This window comes from Ochlerotatus camptorhynchus, unplaced genomic scaffold, assembly GCF_037179485.1.
Source record: "Ochlerotatus camptorhynchus isolate MF236.1 unplaced genomic scaffold, CSIRO-AGI_Acam_v1.1 ptg000014l, whole genome shotgun sequence".
Classification (NCBI taxonomy): Eukaryota; Metazoa; Arthropoda; class Insecta; order Diptera; family Culicidae; genus Ochlerotatus; species Ochlerotatus camptorhynchus.
Window position 1 is genome coordinate 3,919,243 of NW_027040506.1, and position 12,092 is coordinate 3,931,334.

The 12,092-nt window shown below is 40.1% G+C and overlaps 1 protein-coding gene across 1 annotated transcript in view; it reads right to left on the reverse strand.

Annotated features, from left to right (window-relative positions):
- Window positions 1–859: 859 nt before the first annotated feature.
- The window catches only part of Gat (GABA transporter), a 112,823-nt gene continuing 101,590 nt past the window's right edge, over window positions 860–12,092 (reverse strand). The window contains exons 2-9 of the mRNA XM_065222259.1: window positions 3,110–3,490; window positions 2,784–3,051; window positions 2,620–2,721; window positions 2,371–2,554; window positions 2,042–2,309; window positions 1,879–1,982; window positions 1,444–1,813; window positions 860–1,372 (exon numbers count right to left, since the gene is read on the reverse strand). Coding sequence (XP_065078331.1) covers window positions 1,145–1,372; window positions 1,444–1,813; window positions 1,879–1,982; window positions 2,042–2,309; window positions 2,371–2,554; window positions 2,620–2,721; window positions 2,784–3,051; window positions 3,110–3,307 — 1,722 coding nt within the window. The 5' untranslated portion in view covers window positions 3,308–3,490 and the 3' untranslated portion in view covers window positions 860–1,144. The remainder of the gene's footprint in view (window positions 1,373–1,443; window positions 1,814–1,878; window positions 1,983–2,041; window positions 2,310–2,370; window positions 2,555–2,619; window positions 2,722–2,783; window positions 3,052–3,109; window positions 3,491–12,092) is intronic.

Consider the following 12,092-nt stretch of genomic DNA (forward strand, 5'->3'; position numbering starts at 1 on the left):
CTTACCAGTACACCACCGGCACCGCTAAGGTTTAATCATAATATCGCACGGATAATCCATGTTGTATGCAAGACGGTTAAACAATTTCGTTGCTATGGAAAATAATTTACATTCATTTCGTGCATTCATTTACATTCATTTGCCTGTAACTTTTTCCATCAAAAGAATACCGTAAAATAATTTATGAAGCTTTTGTAGCTTTTGATATTAACTTCAACTCTCGTAAATTATTAAAATCTGAATCTCTTATGCCTGACGAACTAGAGCTGGCAGAACATGTTATTGTTTTTCAGTGAATGCAATTTACATTCACTGAAAAACAATGGTGGGTTCTTATTACACTGATTCATCATGCATAAGAGATACCGATTTGAGTTGTTTGCAAAATATGTAACTAATATCAAAACCAACAAAAGCTTCAAACACTATTTTAAGAAATTCTGTTGATGAAAAAAGTTAGAGGCAAATGAATGTAAATGAATGCACGAAATGAATGTAAATGATTTTCCATCCCTGGCTATGTCTACAATCTTAACATTAAACAAGTGGAGGGATAAAATTCAGAATGTTTTATAATGTCATAATGTCTATTAGATTTTTCCTTCATTTTCTTGTAATATTATTTGAAGTCGTGTGACTCATGACGATTTTTCCAAATAAATTTGACCCATACAAAATAAACGAATTATTAAAAATACTTACCATGAAATAGTCTACCGAGGATTGTGATATTGTTAAAAAAAATAATTATTTCTAGTCATTTCAGTTAGATGTAAGGATTTTATTTGACGAATATATCAAAACCAAAAGTAAATCATTACAAAATATTTATTATCACATACATCTATTGCTCTATTAAACATTTCAAATTTAAAATGCTTGTTAACTTCTCGCTCGCTTCTCCCTACAGCAACCGAAAGTGAAAATATTCTCCAATCCGCTTCCATGAGCCAGACTTGAAAGCTGCAATGAGAAACTGAAAACATCTAGTGCCCATTTACCTTCAGTTGTTCCTCCAACGAACGACGTCCACATTCCACGATGCCTGAAACTTCACTCTCTCGATCCTCAACTATCCTTACATCACGCCTAACCGTTCTAGTCAGTTTATGGAAACAAATTACCTGTTCCACCCATCCTGGTGTCAACCAGCCTCCAGAATACTTACGATACAGATCGCCGGAGTCGTAAAAACCCAGCAGAACTTCCACCACGCCAAGGGATAGTATCCGATCATGTCCTTGATACCATCGTAGAAACGATTCACACCGAACGCCCACGAGATGGAAATGCACTCGAAGAACATCAGGAACAGCAAACAGAAACCACTCACCGCGTACGAGTCGAGAAGTTGGAATACGTACATGCCACCCTGTTGGGGGGAAGGATAATTTGATTTTCAACAGGTTATTCAAGAAATGATTTTTTTTTCGTGAAACATACCTCTGTGATACACGTCAAACCAACCAGATAACTGATAAAGCAAACCACAGCGATGAACACCTCCTTACGCTTGCGCAGCAGATGTGGCCATTCGTCAATAACGGCTGTGATGAAGCCTTCCATGGTACAAAACTGGGAATCGAGACCGATCAGTAGCAGCATGAAGAAGAACAGACACGACCACAGGGGAGCTCCCGGAAGTTGTAGCACCGCCGAAGGATACGCTAGGAAAGCAAGACCAGGACCGGATGCGGCCACTTCAGCCACTGGACGTTGCTGTTCGTGAGCCATGAACCCGACGACGGAGAAGATGACGAAACCGGAAAACATACTGGTACTGGAGTTGACCGTACACACGATCAGGGCATCTCTGTTGGTTGGAAAAAAATGGTTAGTTGGACTGCGGGAGTTTTGGGCTTGTGGAAGGGATATTACTTGTAAACGTTGTTGTTGAATTTGTTATAACTGCCCAGAGCAACCAGTGTTCCCAGACCGAGACCGTATGAGAAGAAGATTTGCGTTACAGCGTCGATCCACACCTATGAAGAATTGATGGATTTTGAACTCATGCTTGGATTGAAATGCAGTAAATATCTACCTCAGACTCCGCGAGTTTGGACAAATTGGGGCTCACGTAGAACTTGATTCCCTCCATAGCACCCGGTAGAGTGATGCCTCGGATTAGCAAAATAGTCAACAGGAAGTACGGGAACAGAGCTGTGAAGTACACGACCTTGCCGGTCCATTTGACACCCTTCCAGATGCAGAAGTAGCACAGGATCCACACAAGCAGCAGAGTTCCAGCCAGCTCCCAACGGATCGATCCAACCTCGTCGATACCACTGGAAATCATCAAAGCGCGACGCCTGAAAATGGAACATTTAGCATGCCAGTTTTACATCATCAAAACAATGTTGCACTGCTTACTCCCAGAATTCCTTCACTGGATCGGTCATTTCGCTCAGTGAGACGTTGTTCGAGTTAAGTGAACAAACTTTGGTTATCGTACTGTTGACACCAAGGGATTCCCAGCAGAGGAGATCCTTCCTATCGTAGGGGTTTACGCAGTTTGGCGAGTTCCACAAATTATCACAAGAACGCCAAGGGACATCTGTCAGCGGGGAAATGTGTGTTAGCTGTTGATTTTCCTAATCTGAACCTAGAATCAAAACGTACCTGCCCGCAGTGACATGAAGAAGTAGAATATGGCCCACGCCAGAATAACGATGTAGTACACATTCATCCAGCACGACATCACAGCTGCCGCGTAACCGATGCCTGTGTAAAAGATCCTTCATGAAATAATTGGTTTAACCTCCACAAACCTGTAACTAACGCACCTTTGAAAATGGGAGCAATTTTGAACACGCCCAGTCCACCGATGGTCAACATCTGCCCCAGTGCAAGTTCCATGAAGAACATGGGAATACCCGCCAGAATCAGGGTCAAAAAGTACGGAATGAGGAAAGCTCCACCACCGTTCTTGTAGCAGAGATAAGGAAAACGCCACACATTGCCCAACCCGATGGCCAGCCCCACTACGGATAGGATGAAGTCCAGCTTCGACCCCCAGGTTCCACGCTCTGGCAGGTCATCTTTTTTCGCTACCTGTAATCGGATTGGGAACGATGATTTCAATGCTTCGGAAAAGAATCCACCAACTGACCTTATTCTGTGTCATTTTGACCACCTGCTGCTCTTCGCCGTCCTTGTGTTCCCTCAGTAAGTTAAGTTCGACTGCAGTCGTCCCGTCGTTGTGTTGATGCTCCTGCTGCCGCTGTTGCTGTTCTTCCCCGGTCTGGTCAACAACATCCAGCGCACTAACTAGACATTCAATCGTTGGCACCGTGACACTTTCTGTCATATTACGAATACCGATCCCCGAAAGGTGGGATGATTGCTGTCAGCTTGGATCCCCTGGGAGAATGCTCTGCCTGGGGGAGGATTGGGTTGGTAATTGGTGCTTGATGGCGGTCACGCTAGATTCGACGATCGATCGGATGGAACAGAAGAGGGAGCCTAGATGCTAAGGGAAATGTGGATGGTCCTAGGTTTGGAAGGACAGAAAAAAAGACAAACAGAAATTTTCAAACTGATTAATTGGGTCAAGGAAATTGTTTAAAAAATGCTTATTAAACGACGAAGGCAACTGCAAGTGTGAAATCAGCATCTCGATAGCTGAAATGATAGAAGTAAGAATTAATTAAATTTTTATCCATCTTGACTGGGTGCAGGGGGCCGTCTGGAAAGAGAACGAAACATGATATTAGTAAAATAAGCGTACATCACCGAAAGTAGGCTATCAGTAAAAAAGCACACGTCACTGAAATTCCTTACTTCAACGTCAGTGGTGGAGTTTACAGCAGGTGTCGTATCACTGGGGGTTTGGTAGTAACATTTATGTATGCAGCCATTCCCAATATTTTAATTTTATTTTGTCATTAGGGTGACCATTTCCATGTTAGGGTCGTCCAGAAAAACATTTTTTTCAAAAATGACTTTTTTCAAAACTTCATAACTTTTGAACCACTGTGCCGATTTCAAAGATCAAAATATCAAATGAAAAATAATTAAAAATGCTGTTGAGATAAAAAAAAATAACATAAGAAAAGCGAATTTGTTATGAAAAACATTGATTGAATTTGTTTGCTATGGTTTGTAGACAGAGGGTGATATATGTTTTATCACGTTTCCTAGAAAATTAAAGCTTTTTTGAACAACATATGAAAAAAAAATCAGCGATGTTCTTTTTTCGTCTTGAGTTATATTGGTTCTGAAGTTATCAAGTGTAGTCTAGTGTGTATATGCGTCTACACAGGGCCCATGCATTAATTATGTCACGCTAAATCGAGCAAAAAATGCATGAATGTGTATACTGTGTGACAAGCACCCAGGGAAGTCGAGAAAATTTCCAACCCGAAAGATTCCCTCGACCGGACCAGGAATCGAACCCACTGCCTCCGGCTTGGTTATACCGTGCTTCTAACATTTCTATCGTGTCGAAAATATGGTGTAATATTACCTGCTAAAAGGTACAATTTTTTTTTTTTTTATCCTTGGTTTGTTTTCCGTCGATCTTGTTTTCCGTGCTGAGCACCAATGCTACCGACGCCAGGAAGGCAGCTCCCACACCTGGACCCTACCTATCGACCCATCAACTCATGGACCGGGGACCAACGGCTTTACTTACCTTACCGAAGGAAGGCGTGATCAGAGATGTTATGCCTCAGAACATCCCGGCGGCGCCGACTGGGATTGAACCCAGGCCTGCTGGGGTGAGAGGTAATCACGCTTACCACTACACCACCGGCACCGCTAAAGGGACAAAATAATCATAGCATTGGGCGATCTTGAGGCAAGAATCAATCTCTGTGAATAGATTAATTTTTTTGAAAATAATCGATTTACCGATTTAATCAATCATTTTGAATCGATCTTTTTGAATCGATCTTTTAAATCGAACCATTTTCAAAAATGGCACTAAAATTATTCAAATATAACGGATCGTAGGAAAGTTTGTGCAGATTAACGCCAAGTTCAGTCAAAAGATGTGATATTACGTTACATAACCTATCTTGTTATGACATATCACTTATAATAGTAATTTAGTGTGATGATTGATATCATTTAGAAATAAATTGTGTAGTACGTACGCAGTAAAAGTTGTGAGTGTAACACACAATACATGATGAGAATATAGTAAACTACTATTTTGATTTCATTTGACATGTGGATACATGATTAGGTGAGTGATTTAACAGGTAAGAATCAGGGTTCTGCATTTTCGAAACAAATAAAAGAAAATGAACTCTCTGCAAAATCGCTTCACTTCGAGCAATATCATTTTCGTGTAAGTCATTGTGTTTCTTGTTATCGAGTCACGGTGAACATTCCTCCTGTCAAACATGACTTGACTATCGCTTGTTTCGTTCGTCAAGTGCGTCAGTTCATTTCATTTGAAGCAAACACTTGTTTCAATTGACACAATAAATGATTCAAAAACTACTTTCTTTGTTTTTTTTTCCACTTTCACTTCAATTCGGGATTACACGAAAATTAAATTAACGAAATTAAGTAAAGTCCGGAAAAGTCTCAAATACCTTACAATATGCGTATTTTCGGAATGAAGATGACGCGAAGGTGCTAAAACTCGATGTCCGTCACCATTTTGGAAATCGTGGAAATTGGGCTCAGAAAAAGTGTCAAATACCCTAAGATGTGGGTATTTTCGGAAATTTAACGACGCGTAAATGCCGTAAATTCAGTGTTCACTCGGCTGTCGACAAAAGCAGGCCACTCTCGATGTGTGCTACGCGATCGTCTGTTTTCTCGGCAGCAACCATTGTGTGGTCCTCCTCATTGTTCTTCATCAGCAGTTCTTTCGGTCGATTATTCGTCGACTTTGGAAAGCAACCGTTTCGTGATGAGTGTGTGAGTGCTGACCACGTTTTGCGTCCATTGCTGCAATGGACGCGCTCTGACCCTCGTTGGCGTACAACAATTTGCCATACAATGAAACCACTGGAAGCGGCTCCAGTTCTGATGGAGGAGGCTTTTTGGATAGCGGAAGATAAAGTGTTTATTGTGTTGCACCTTTTGACTATAGTTTTAAGATGTATTGTATAGTGACCAAGAATCCTCGGCTCTGTAAAGTTAATTCGGTTGAGCCTTATCAAATAAATTAATAAACAAAAAAAAAAAAAAAAAACTAAATGCCGTAAATTAACATTCGACGCCATTTTGGAATCCAAGATGGCAGCCATCGGGTTTCATAAAAAGTTTCAAATATCCTAAAATATGGGTATTTATCGAACGGGGACAACACGTAGATGCTGAAAAACGATATCTAACGCCAATTTGCAATCCAATATGGAGGGCATCGGGTTTCAAAATCGGTTCAAAATTGATATTCGACGCTATTTTGAATTTCATCGGCATCGGACATCGATTTATGGCCTCTAGATGTCACCCCGATTTCAAAAATACTCAAATTTATCGGTATTTGACAGTATTCCAAACTTTTTCTGAACTAAAGCCGACATTTTAGATTTTAAAATGACGTCAAACATTGGCTGCTGGTCTCTAGAAGTTACTGGGATTTTGAAAATATCAACATACCACATGACATATTCACCTGATTCTAAAAAAAAAAACATATGTATGGGTATTTGATAGAATTTCCCACTTTTTCTTAAACCGGAAGCCTCCATTATAGATTTCAAAATGGCGTCGGATATCTATTTTAATTCTCTAGACGTAATCCCGATTCCAAAAATACCCATATTGAGGATATTTTACAGTATTTTCCAGTTTTCTGAAATGGAGGCCACCATCTTGGATTTAGGAATGGCGTCACATATATATTTCCTATCTCTAGATGTCACCTCAATTCCATATTAATGGGTTGGCATTAGTGTTTCCTCTCTTTTTCTCGGAAATCGGAAGCTGCCATCATGGATTTCAAAATGTCTTCGCATATCGATTTCTGGCCTCTAGACGTCACCCCAATTCCCAAAATATGCATATTGATGGGTAAACAAACCACAGTGATAAATTTGACATCGACGTGCATAGTTCTATGCGCATGCGCTTCAATTAACAGAGTGAACAATCAACAAAAGTCAGAAAAACTGCGCGAATTTGGATTGAACAGCTTCGCTTCAATGCGAAAGTAAGTTCATTTGACAATGAAAGACGAAATGAACACGAGTCTAGCCAAAACAAACAGGACGGAAACTGATCAAAAATGGTTCTGTTGATGTTGAAGGGTATCTGCTCGAAGAGAAGACAGAATGACTTTCAATTGAAAGTGATGGTTGATAGCTTCGTCGTCGCTTGGCGATTTTCGGTTGACAGTGACTTTGTTGGGCTTTGGTTAGAATTTTGATTTATTGGTATTAAATGATGTGAAAGACCCAAGTGGAAGAGAATGCGAAGTACTATACGAGAGCTGTACAGAGAGACGATGTTTTTGATGTTTAAAGGGTGATACGGTCAAAATTTGGTCAAGGGAAAACGCGTGTAAATCGGTGAAATCGTTTATTTAAAAAATCAAATTAAATTTCTTTTTCAAGTTCAATTAGTATAAAATTCAGGAAAAATATTCAGTTAGGCTTCCGCTTTTCCAAATCCGAATTGCCGGGCCTTACGCTTGACCCCTGCCATCAGATTTTGTACAGCCACCTTGTCCACCTTCTTCGCCGCAGAAAGCCAGTTTGCCTTGAACTGCTGCTCGCCCTTAGCAGTTTTTTTGGTCTTCTTTAGGTTCCGCTTGACAATAGCCCAGTATTTCTCAATTGAGCGGAGCTCTGGCGTGTTGGGAGGGTTCTTGTCCTTGGGAACCACCTGCACGTTGTTGGCGGCGTACCACTCCATGGCCTTTTTACCGTAATGGCAAGATGCCAAATCCAGCCAAAACAGTACGGAACAACCGTGTTTCTTCAGGAAAGGCAGCAGACGTTTATTCAAACACTCTTTCACGTAAATTTCTTGGTTGACAGTCCCGGAAGCTATGAAAATGCTGCTTTTCAAGCCACAGGTACAGATGGCTTGCCAAACCAGATATTTCTTTGCGAACTTTGACAGTTTCATGTGCTTGAAAACATCTGCTACCTTTCCCCTTCCTTTTGCCGTATAAAACTCCTGTCCCGGAAGCTGCTTGTAGTCGGCTTTGACGTAGGTTTCGTCGTCCATTACCACGCAGTCAAACTTCGTCAGCATCGTCGTGTACAGCCTCCGGGATCGCGCTTTGGCCGTCGTATTTTGTTTATCATCGCGATTTGGAGTCACTACCTTCTTGTAAGTCGATAGTCCGGCTCGTTTTTTGGCTCGATGCACGGTTGTAGACGATACACCCAGCTTATTTGCGGCATCTCGGAGAGAGAGGTTAGGGTTTCGCTTGAAACTACCGGCAACTCTCTTTGTCGTCTCAGCGGCTTCCGGTTTTCGATTTCCCCCCGATCCAGACTTCCTGGCTGTCGACAAACGTTCCCCAAACACTTTAATTACATTTGTAACGGTTGATTTGGCAACTTTTAGCGATTTTGCCAACTTTGCGTGCGAGTAGCTCGGATTTTCGCGATGCCCGAGCAAAATTTTGATACGCTGCTCTTCTTGCTTGGACGGCATTTTGACAACTGAAGAGTGAATTCCAAAATCAAAATAGGAGCAACATTCTACACACACACACCTTCAAAATGAGGGGTGTTCAGGTTTTTTAAATGCAAAATTGAAAGAAATACGTCAAGTTGATATTGACCAAATTTTGACCGTATCACCCTTTAGTCAGCGCACACTACTACCATAGAGGTAACTCTAAGACAAGAAGGTCCCGAAATAACGTGCTCATCTTTTTGGCTCAGCTCTGGTACTCTCTTCGGTGCCAAGCTAATCGATTCACCCCTCGAAACATAGGAAAAACCAATAACCCCTCATTTTATCTGTCAAACTTTCATAGCGAATCAAAACAAACATTGCGTAGTACTAAAATTTCGACTAGAATAGGGTACGTTAATCGTTTGCTTGGGACCAATAGGCTACTAAAGTGGTGAGCCAATTTAAAATCGTTAGTTTCGTATTGATTGTTGCTACTACACCATTTAAATCAAATGAGCGTGAGCAAGAGGGAAACAGATTAGTGGGAAAACAAACCGTCCGTTCATCCATGTATGCTACATAGAGAAATACAATTAAACGTCAAAAAAGTCTTCAATCGTCTCTGGAGCCCCAAATTTTCTCTTTCTCGTTCTTGCCTACTGAACTGTCACACTGGTTGTATGCAGAATCCATGTTCAAGGGAAGTGATGTGCAAAGGTGAAGACAAAACAAAAATCAATATTTAATTGTAAATGCAAATGTGGATCGAAACAAAAATTGAATATAAAGCATCGATCCACTCGATTTTTGTCGTGCTTGAGATCGATTAAAAAAATTGATAAATCGCAGTACTGCCTATAGTCACTATTTTCATAGTCTGGCGAATAGAAATTCGATCTATCAAAAAGCGGAACCAATTCAACAATTGCAAAGGTACTATCAACGTTTATAAACAAAACGTTGATTTTTCTTTCTTCGACAATGGAACGCAAATTACCGGCTTTATCGGATAGGGGAAACATTCCCCAACCCAAAGATGGTGTAAGTTTGCGTAGGCGAGCCTTGAATCACGAGAAAGGGGTTTCCGAAGTTTTGTTCGCAACAACTGATGTGCTCTTTTCTGTTGTTGGTCGTGATTTGCTTGATTGGTTCCGTTATTTGACAGCTGAATTGGTTCCCCAGATTCTATCCGCCAGGTTATGAATATAGTGACTATAGTACTGCCTGATGGGTGGATGCTACCTACAACAACCACAGAAAAAGGCCTATTCGCCAGCTACCGAGGCTTGCAAGTCTAAAGGCTTGCTTGAGCACCAGAAAAGCATCCAGACCTTAGCTCTCGAAGAAAAATTAAGTGAAGTGGTGGAAAAGTTCTGTGAACCACGATCGACTGCCATACTTGGAAAAAACGGTAAGCAACACCGTCATCAAGTGGACGAAGCCACACAATAAGGCTGGCTCCATCGATGGTAGATCTTGTCATTTTTACCTAGGGGATGACTGCCGTTATACGCATAGTTGTCCCATGTTCTATGCAATCCTGATGCACCGTGGGACTCTTAGATGAGTACTTAAGGGGGTTTGGTTTTGATAAGTTCTTTAGTGGAAATGACACTGATGAAGACTGCACATTGTCACTGGCGTGCACAGGGTGGGGCAAGGTGGGGGCAATTGCCTCTCTTTTTATATATAAGATGTTTATGATATAAAATAACTTGATAACTTGATTTGAAGGTAAATAACTTCATTTCATACTATAAGGGCACTGAAAACATTTTATTGCGTCAATTCCTTTGAGATGGTGCCTGATAATTGCACCACAAAGGTGCATGAATGAACCCACTTCAATCAAATTTTATAGTCAAAAAATTGCACCACAGTGGTGCATACAAAAAAATTCTGGAGTAATTTGTTTCTTTCAAAGTGATTCATGGAGAGTTAAAAGAAGAGGGTAAATTTAAGGTTACAAAATTCGCCTTCGTGGTGGTAAATTGAAGAAAAAGCTTTTTATTGAATAATTCTTGTGTAAAAATATCATCAATGAATAATTCTGGTGGAAAAATTGAATCACGCAAAACATTTGGAGGTGCACATTTAACTGAAAATTTCTGGTGGAACGTTCGCAGCACTATGATGAATGTAGAAGCAAGGTTTATTCATGTTTCTGGTGGATAATTTGCATCGTTCTGATAAATGCAAGCTTCATTGAAAATTTCTGAGGCAAAATTTGTATCGCTTTGATAAATGAAATGAACAGAAAATTTCTGGTGGAAAACTTGCACTGGTCTGGTAAATGAAGGCACAAGCTTTATTAAAATTAAGCCATATTGAAAACTACTGGAGGAAAATCTGCACGGTTCTGGTGAACGGATGGGCAAGCTTTTCGGAAAATGTTTGGTCTCAAATTTGCATCCTTTTGCTTTAAGAGGAACAAACTTCAATAATAATTTCTGGTGTTATTTGGTGGAAAACCTGCAACATTCTGATCATAGGAGAAGCAAGCTATATTGAAAATGTCTGGTGGAAAATGAAAAAAGGATATCTGCACCAAACAGAAGATTGGAGAACAATTTTAATTGAACATTAACGGTGGAAAATTTGCATCGTTCTGGTCAATTGAAATTTTCTGGTGTAAAATTTTCTGGGGCAAGTGTATTGGAAATTTCTGGTGCAATATTTGCAACAATCTGATGCATCGAGGCGATAGCTGAATTGAAAATTCCTGATGTAAACATTGCACAGTTCTGGTGAATGGAGGGGCAAGTTTTATTGAACATTTCTGGTAGAAAAAAACTACAACGTTTTGATGAATGGACGGACAACTTAAACTTGACTCCCGAGAAGAACCTCAAGGGTATTGAATTCTGAAGACAAGTTCCAAAAGAAATGATTTCTGGGGATGATTCCATGAAAATTCTGCGAATAATTTCTAGTGAACCATGCAGGTAGTTCCAAAATAATTTCGAAAAGAATACCGAGAGAATCAAATTTTGAATGAAATTTCTAAGGGATGTTGGGGAAAATTTCAAGGAAATCCGATGATAATTTCAATCTCATTTTGGGAACAATTTCTGGAGAATACAGAGGAAATTCTTCTGAAAATTAAGGGGAATTTCAGTTCCAAGGTGTTCTGAGAAAAAAATTCTAAAATATTCCGAGAAGAACCTCAGTGATATTGAATTCCTAGGGCAATTCCAAAATATTTCTGGAAAGAATTCAAAGAAAATTCTGCGGATAATTTCCAGTACATCCTGCAGATAATTCCAAGATAATTTCGAAAAGAATACCGGGAAAATCAAATTTTGAGTGAAATTCCAAAGGAATTTTATGCAAAATTTCAAGCGAATTCCGAGGAAAATTTCTAGCGCATTCAGTTCTAAGGTGTTCTGAGAAAAAATCATAAAGAGTTCTTAATATAATTCCAGTGGACTTCTGAGAAGAATTTCAAAAGAGCTATTAGGAGGGTTCTAAAAAAATCCAAGAAGATCCCCAAGAATATTGAATTCTGAGTACAGTTCCAAAGAATTTCTGGGGAGTATTCCAAGAAAATTCTG